Consider the following 8,825-nt stretch of genomic DNA (forward strand, 5'->3'; position numbering starts at 1 on the left):
CATTATTATTCTCCACGATAGCCCACTTACATGTGACATATGTAAGTCAGCAAAAAGAACCTCTTCAAACTGAACTAAGGAGTCTGCAAAGGAGCGTAACTGTGCCATTGGGGAGAATCTGGATTCAACTTTATATAAGAACACAATAAACGAGATCTACAAGCCATATTCTATGTTTGGTTCAACCTAAAACTGTGAAGCTGCCTTTTCCAATCTTAAAATAATCCAATATAAATATAGAAACCACCTAACGGACAAACATATATGCGATTTAATGATTATGAATATGAAATTGACATTAATAAAATGTAACGGGAAGGTCCTCCTACATCACTTTTCTATTTTTTCTTATTATCAGATAGAAAAATTTATATCTCGCTTCCAACTACTTGAAAAAATATCTTGTTCCTTAGATTTTGTAGGAAATTGAATGCTCTACAAAAACGGTCGCCACGATTTTTTTCGTAAACCCAACCGTTTAAAAGATATTAACGGTTGAAGTTTGATTAATTTTGGGAAAATTTTTTATTTCTTTTGAATTTTATAACTCAATGAAAAAAATCATTATGAATGATGAAACTTATAAGTTTTTGGAGAGGCTTTCTTAGAGGTGTCTAGGAACCTATTTTTCAGAGTACCAAACGAAAAAAAAATTTTTTTTTTTGATCCACCTTAATATGCATTGATGTTTGACATTTAATATCTCGTAAACGCTTAACTTCATCGAAAAATCAAAGGAGACCATTTTTATAGAGCAGTCAATTTCCTACAAAACTATGAGTTTCATCATTCATAATAATTGTTTTTCATTGAGTTATAAAATTCATAAGAAATAAAAAAAATTCCCAAAAATAATCAAACTTTAACTGTTAATATCTTTTAAACGTTTGGGCTTACGAAAAAATCGTGGCGACCGTTTTTGTGGAGCATTCAAGTTCTAAGACAAGATATTTTTTCAAGTAGTTGGAAGCGAGATATAAATTTTTCTATCTGATAATAAGAAAAAATAGAAAACTGTATGTAGGAGGACCTTCCCGTTACAATTAAAAACTTATGCTCCGAGAGGCTTTCTTAGAGGTGTCTAGGAACCTATTTTTACGAGTACCAAACGAAAAAAAAATATTTTTTTTTTTTGAATCACCCTACTATTTATACGGACGGCAGTTTCATTTCGGTTATTTTAAATTTAATAGCGTGAGTATTAAGAGGGTTGTGTTAAATTATAAAAATAACGTACGAAATAATAAGTAAGTACATTTTCAAAATAATTTAATATATTTTTTCAAACATTTATTTTTTTAATAATGTTAATTTGCAGAAAACTTATACTAAAAAACCTCATATTAAATTTATTAATTTAATTGGTATATAAAAATTGTTCTACACTTATTTAAGTCTTAAAATATGAAATTTTTTTAATACATTTGTACATAAAAATATATTTATACTTGTTTTTTATTTTCCACATACATTTTTTCATCGTTATAAAAATTTAAACGGTTCAAAAGCTGAAAACATGCGCTATACGGATATCAGCTTGAACCTTCCCACCCGACGCAATTTCGCAAATGATTATGTTATGATAGCAAATGTTCACATATGTACAGATTTGGCAACGGCAATGGCAATAGATTTGACAGTTAGTACTATGTCATAAACTTTCGCCTGGCGAGATGCAGTGTAATCATTAATATATGTATATATAAACCTATATCAATCTCGATTAGTTTTAGGTGATACAAACAACTGTTCTGACCCCTTAACTAATCGAGATTGATATAGGGTTATATATACATAAATTAATGATTACACTGCATCTCGACAGGCAAAAGTAGGATAATCTTTTTTCAAAAATTTTTTTTGTCGCATTTTCTGTTCCCTTATACCCTTAGAATTAATGTAGAAATCCTCTTTACCATTGGAAGGTTTCGAAAAAGGCCCAAAAATAATAACACCGCTCGACGTTTGGAGCGCTCGGAGTGCACAGCTCAAACTTTAAACACGTTTTTCTCAAAACATACTTTTGTAAACAGGCGGACATGATTCCGGTCGAACTACTCAACCGATTTGCATAATTTTTTTTTATGTTCACAAAACGCCTAGCTATCGTCCCTACTAGATTCATAATTTTTTATTATTTATTCACAATATTATGACAAAATTTATGTAAAAAACATGGCGAAAAATCAAAAACAAAAGTTAATTACTTTTTTATTGAACAACATTTTTTCATGATTCTAACAGGGACGATAAACATTCACGCACTTTTTAAGAATAAATCGGGTTTTTGTGTTTCAGATGGTCCAAACATGAGAAATCGTGTTCGCCAGCGAAAAAACGCATCTCATTCACCCAGCCATTTCTCCGACAGATGTCAACAAAAAATTCCGAAAAAAATTGTTTATATACTCCACGATATGTGAAAAAAGTTCTATTGTAAAACAAAAGTTTCTATAAAAAAAATATCAAAAAAACAGGCCAGATTACCCTACTAACCCCATAAGTGAACAAAACTAATATACTCTGTAGGAACATGTTGCAAGAGTATAAAATATTCTAACATTACTTAATTTGAGTTAACAAATTGCTTCATGAGTATTATGGAAAAAAAAATTGCTTACTCATTCCAATGTTATAAATATTTTATCCGTAAGGGACATTTCTAACACCATACTTACACATATATAATTTCACTTAATTTAACTCACCTTCTTCATCCAAGAAATTTGCCTCAACATTCACCCCTGGTTCCAGCCAGTTGTATCGTTTGCGATCGGTTAACATTATGGGATCGTTGTCGTAGGATCGTGAAAGCTTTCCTTTTGTTTTTGTGGCCGTTATGGAAGCACGTCTAGGCGGAAGCAAACAATTGTCAATATGCATTACTTTGCTATTAAGACTGCTCTTTGTCCCTTGCTTAATTTTATACTTAGCGGTGTCGGCAATTTCGGCAATTGATCCCTTCTGTATAAATGACATCGATCCTTTGAATATTTGTTTATGGTTGGGTGTCAATAAAAGTAAGTTCGACGTTATACGTGGTGGTGGAATTTTATGTTGCTGACGTTGGGAAAGTAGGACCGACGTTGGGAGCGGTTCAAGTGTTGCTTCTGCTGTATGTGTTGCTGTCTGTGGTTGTGATTGAGACTGAGGATTAGATTGTGAGGATTGACTACTACTCTGCATACCACAATTGACATATTTTGGACCTTCAAACCAGACCAGTCCAATAAAAAGCCAAACAAGATTCGGCCTGCTGCGGCTTCGGTTTAATCTTGTACTAGCTGTCGTTGTTAATGATGGTGAAGAAATCAGTGCAGGTGTTTGAGACGGACTTATCACATCCTTTCGGTTTCCATCGGTCAAGGCAATTTTGGTATTTGTAAAACGCATTGCGGCCAACATTGTTACAGTTGGTGCTTTTGATAATATCATGTGCACAGGGACATTTGTGGCGATAGCTTTGCACGCATTAAAATCCAATATATGCAAACGAGAATTGTTCATGCCACTTAATAACGTTTCTTTCTCATTGTTTATGTGTTGCTGCTGTAGTCGGACGGATTGATGTTGCTGCTGCTCTTGTTTATTCATGCGTCGACGACGACGTCGCCGTTTCCTCCGTCGGTGCCTCTTCCAATTATTGCAAAAAATTTTGCATAAATAATTCATTTTTAATTGCTGATCGTGTGCAATGTTAACCATTTGTTGTTGTTGTTGGTGTAGTTGATCTCTTGTTACCTTAATTGCGAGGGCAGTCGATCGGGGTATTGATATTTTAATCTGAAGCACTAAAACTATGTGTCTACGTATGTAGTCTTCTAACTTAATTAGTTCATTGTGCACACATTTGCCTAAATATATAGCGGTAGATCGGATGGAATTGAAAAAATCAATCTTTTTGTTTGATATTGTCTCGGCACAAGCAGTTTTTACCGAATTCATTGCATTAACCAATGTGTTAGCCTTGGTGATGTGTGAACAACAGTTCTGCCTATTTTGAAACCAATAAATTCTATGACAGAAGTACAATGCAGAGAGTGTGCTACTTATACAGTTCGTATTTGTCGGATATTGTGGTCGAAAAAAATTCCGAAAGCACTTCAATTGTTGCAAAACTCTCTGCTCCTTAGTTTTCTTTTCCTTCCGCTTTGTGTTAGGGCAGTACTGACGGAAGTCATGATTGGATTTATTACTTGAGCAGTTGCATGGATACATTACGGATTTTATAAAAAATTTTGAGTAACAATAGTAGCAACAATATTGATTTAAAGAATAATAACAATGTAAATAATAGTAGCAATATATGCAGTGCGGAAACTTATAAGCATATTGCCTCCGATACCACGGATAGCACCTATACCATTTGTTACAAAAACCGTTCGAAACTCTTTCAGAGATACTATTACGACGATAACAATAGAAACACCAACAACAACAGCAAAGGTCGAATTTAATTATAGCCTGTAAGCATTCTTTCCAATTGGTACTTTTATCTTGTATGCGTTGACATGTGAATGTTGATGCCGAGCGAAATGGCACATTCCAATATGGTGATGCTTTTCGTAGTTTCATTGGCTTAATATGTTTTCCAAAATTAGGCTTAGATTTACGCTTTGCACCTGATTGTAGTTCTTTAAATATTGAATTTGTGTGTATGACGGAAATATCACGACCATACTTCACTTTTTTCCGACAACCGATTATAAAACTATTCATCTGTATAGATAATATTCCACAATCTTTAGATATTTTCAATAACTGCTCTTCAAAGAGTTTCAAGTAACAATTTTTTTGAGATTTTGCATAATTATTGTCATAGTTTTCATAGACAGTGTCATAGTAGTCAATCAATAGTAGAAGTATTGCAAAACTTCTCAGATTGTGACGCAGTGTCTGGTCCTTGTTCTCGTTAGCGGCATATACAAATTTATTTTCTATTATCTTTCCGCCACAAACGAAATACTTATAATCGCAAGAAATGTCAAGCTCTCTTAGTTGTTGAATTTCCCATACCAGATAAGTTATCTGTTTCGGAAGCAGTCGAATTTCTTTAGGCATTATAATACAATGCACATGATCTGCTGTAATTTGTGCATAAAATGAAAATGTAATAGGATTTATTATAACAGCTTTTAGCAAATAATGGTGGCAGAACTTTTTACAGTTCTGTGCAATAATAGCTGTAGTTGCCATCATTGTTGGCACTGCAGGAAAAATTATAAGTTTTTCTCCTGAGATATACAAACTGTCGGCAATAGCTGGCACGCTTATCTCGGGTGACTGAGTAGATGCTCCCTGAATAAAAAGTGCAAATATTTTCCCAGTTATCACTGCAAAAACGGTTAAATGCTTCTGATGAAGTATACATAAATGTTTTTGTTGTTGATCCGATCTTCTCTTAAATTTTATTGTGCTCAATTTCAAAACATCACAAACACAGTTAATGACAGCACGATGCTGCTGATGTAAATACTGCCGTAAATAAGGCGTTTTCGTGTAGTTTCGATGATAGAAACAGCAGAACAGCCTTCGCCAACAAAGTGCAGTTTTTTTGCAAGCATAGCGAATAGTAATCGGAATAACCTCTATAAAAATGGCAGTTATCATACACAATGCTAATTCGAATATATCATCGCAGGAAAGTTGGCTTTTAACTCCAGCAATATCTCGTCTACTTTTTAATGATAGTTCTTTTTGCTTCCAATATTGTTTCAAGCTCCTACTAAACTCATTGATTTTCCCATTGTAATCTTCATACTTGTCTTCGTTTTCTTTGAAATTTTTGCTATTGTTGAGGCATATAATATAATTAGTTGTATCACGAGTTTTGTTGTGAAAACTTCGACGAAGATGTTGATGGACGTAGAGAAAGAAATACACATTGTATATGGTAGCAAATGTACCTGTTTCTACAGCTGCAGTGATATATTGGTGGCTTATATTTCTTACGATGACTAATATTGGAACTCTTGATGATATTGTTTTCCATGGTTGATAGACGCTCGTGGCACTGGTTCCGTTGGTTAGGTTTTCTGCACTGATTAGTGGCAGAAGAACAATAGCGAAATAAATCGACTTCAAACAGCAAACCATACAAAATTTAGTTACTTTTATTATTTGCATAACCACATTTGATTTGTATTCACTTATTCCGTGTTCATTGATTTCAGATCTTATTGGTTTTCTTTACATAAGTCGCCGCAAGTCTATATAAAGTATACCACTACGGCGCAACTTCTTTGAAAAAGTTTCAAATTCTATTTCCCGAGTTTGAGTATTTATCTACGGAGAATAATAATTCGGAATAACGAATGTTATGACAGCGTGGTTTCTCTACATAGAACGTAGCAAGCACTTTGTCTTTAAGATTAACTAAAAGCCGATCATTTTTAATCTTCACATCAAATTATTTTAACCCATGTGAAAGTGCTCGAAGGAATCAATTCCAAACTTAAGATCCTTTACCCACATGCATTCCAAAACTGTGGGTTGATTTAACATGGACCATAAAAGGAAAAGAAATGGATTTGAGAATTTACTTAAAGATTAATCATTATTAGCTGCATTCTGTTAATTATACAGTCAATTAAAAACGGTAATAAGTAGTCTCACTCAGCCAAGTAATTATCAATGGTATCATCGCTTCTGGATAAAAATGCTCTAATTTCAATGTAAGCATGCATGTAAGTATGTATATTTTTTTCATTCAGTTGCTTTGATTTAATACTATGTTCGAGCAATATGTATGACTTTAATCGACTGCAATGTAGACAAAAAAATATATATTTGGTGCCAGTAGTTTTTCTACAACGGCGACGTTGCAAAAATGTTTGCTATGCATATTCACAAACGAACCAGCACAACCCTTTCATGTAAATGTGGTTATCTATTTGCCCAAATGTCATTTGGGTTGGGGTATGCAGTGGTCCCCTGCTGGGGAGCGCATTCGTTCAGAATAGCGATATATTGAGTCGAAAATAAAATAATTAGTATGTAAAAAATTTCAACCGAATCTGTGCCACTATAGACATTGAATTGATTTTAGAATTCATTCAAAGAAGTCTAGCTTTAAGTAGTTCTTTCACTACCTTGAGACTTCCATGTCTTATAAATAAGATATACATAGGTATATGCAATCCCTATATATAGGGAAACCCGCTAAAAAGAACTTGTCCGCAAAGTCATTAAGAAAGTATACAAATTTTATAAATATAATATAAACAGTCTTACGACATTCATATGAAATGCGAAATGTGTTCGCTGATTACTTTCGTACGAACATAAATGTACATTTGCATAGTCGTGTTCGTAATACTATGCATATACAATAGTTAGAATACTAAGTACGACTATTTCCTGTGGCAAGACTGGGGATGATTCACCCTCTTTCTTGTATTTAAAGAAATAATACGAGTCATAAGACTCGATGATGTTCACTAGTTTACAGGAACAAATGAAATGAAGGAAATATACAAAGTAACCCAATCACAAATGGTAGTACTGACTATGGCGGCGATATCAACAACAAAGTAAACGTTTACCCGACAAACTACAATTGGTAAAAGGCGACACTGTGTCGCTTAACTTGATAAAGCCCAATGTTTTTGCACCACTTGATGTATGCGAGTTTGTTCAAAACCTACCAAAAATATAGATAATAAAAAGCTCTATGGAAATAATGTAAATTAATTGGACTTGAATATATTAATTTCTTTTGATATAAATTAATAAATAGTATAACCGAAATATTTTTATAAAGAGATCATAGTTAAATTGTATCCATTATTTAAAGTGGGATAAGTAATACGATTTAAAATCGGTAATACTATAAGTGATTTATTTCATTCAAAGTAATTTCTTTAATCAAAAGTTAAAATGAAGTGCATTTGTACTTATGATTGACATATAACGCCATATTTTATTAAATATAATTATTGTAAAAGACCTAAGTTTTCACTTGTATTTAAATATTATAAACAAAACAAATCACTATTATTCGCAAATAGTTTCAAATTAGTTTTAAATTTTCATTTTAACATTTTGCACAACTAACTACAAAATAAACAGCTGTATGCTTATTTTGGCTGGCAATTATTATTTAATTTTTAGTAAACTATTCTGTATTTAAAATCGCATCATTGTTTACATTTAACGTGATATTTTAAAGGAATATTATTCTATATAATCTGCTTTTAATTTGTACATGTGTATGCATGTACATGTTTAGGAATTGTTGAGCACGTGTCGGTTATTTCCTTTGTCGTAACACATTATACATATCAGAATATTTATTTGTAAGCTTTTCCTATATTGCGGAAATATATTTTTCAATATTCAAAGTTAGAGAATGTTTTATTTTGGTATCCAACATTTTTTTGAACAGGTATTGCAAAATATGGATTTTTCGAAAAATTTAATAATAAGTGTTAGTTCCATAACCACTCTTAAAACGCTTGCAATCATTATTTGATTAATTATTTTAAACAAATTCAATATTTTGTCCCGTCAAGTTTACCCGGTACTCGCACTTTGAAATTTGCACATTCACTTGTCCGTATTTCTTCCGTTTTCACGATTTTAGATTTCATTAAATTCAATTTAATATTTGTGTATTGGAATGCAACGTATATCTACAATAATCAAAATAACCGAAGTACTCTAAATGTATGACGAAAGCTAACGTTGGTATTATAGTTATGCTCGTGTGGCGTGTTGTGACCGTTATGTTTCATTTGATTTGACCAGCTTTGCCAAGCAGTCAAACCAATGCAACTTGTGAAATGTAGTGGTAGGAACAACAAGCGCCAGATAGGCTGCCAAGT

The 8,825-nt window shown here is 32.8% G+C and overlaps 1 protein-coding gene across 4 annotated transcripts in view; it reads right to left on the reverse strand.

The window, feature by feature from the left end:
• Nucleotides 1–8,606, reverse strand: part of LOC120779536 (inhibin beta chain) — a 28,744-nt gene extending 20,138 nt beyond the window's left edge. For 2 of the 4 annotated variants that reach the window (XM_040111882.1, XM_040111881.1), the window contains exons 1-2: nt 5,907–6,080; nt 2,709–5,788 (exon numbers count right to left, since the gene is read on the reverse strand). In XM_040111882.1, the coding sequence (XP_039967816.1) occupies nt 2,709–5,788; nt 5,907–5,992 (3,166 nt within the window). In that variant the 5' untranslated portion in view covers nt 5,993–6,080. Of the gene's footprint in view, nt 1–2,708; nt 6,185–8,518 lie in introns of those variants that run through there. The other 2 variants (XM_040111884.1, XM_040111883.1) reach the window with 2 other exon arrangements.
• Between the last annotated feature and the right edge of the window lie 219 nt (nt 8,607–8,825).

Source organism: Bactrocera tryoni, unplaced genomic scaffold (genome assembly GCF_016617805.1).
Source record: "Bactrocera tryoni isolate S06 unplaced genomic scaffold, CSIRO_BtryS06_freeze2 scaffold_11, whole genome shotgun sequence".
Classification (NCBI taxonomy): Eukaryota; Metazoa; Arthropoda; class Insecta; order Diptera; family Tephritidae; genus Bactrocera; species Bactrocera tryoni.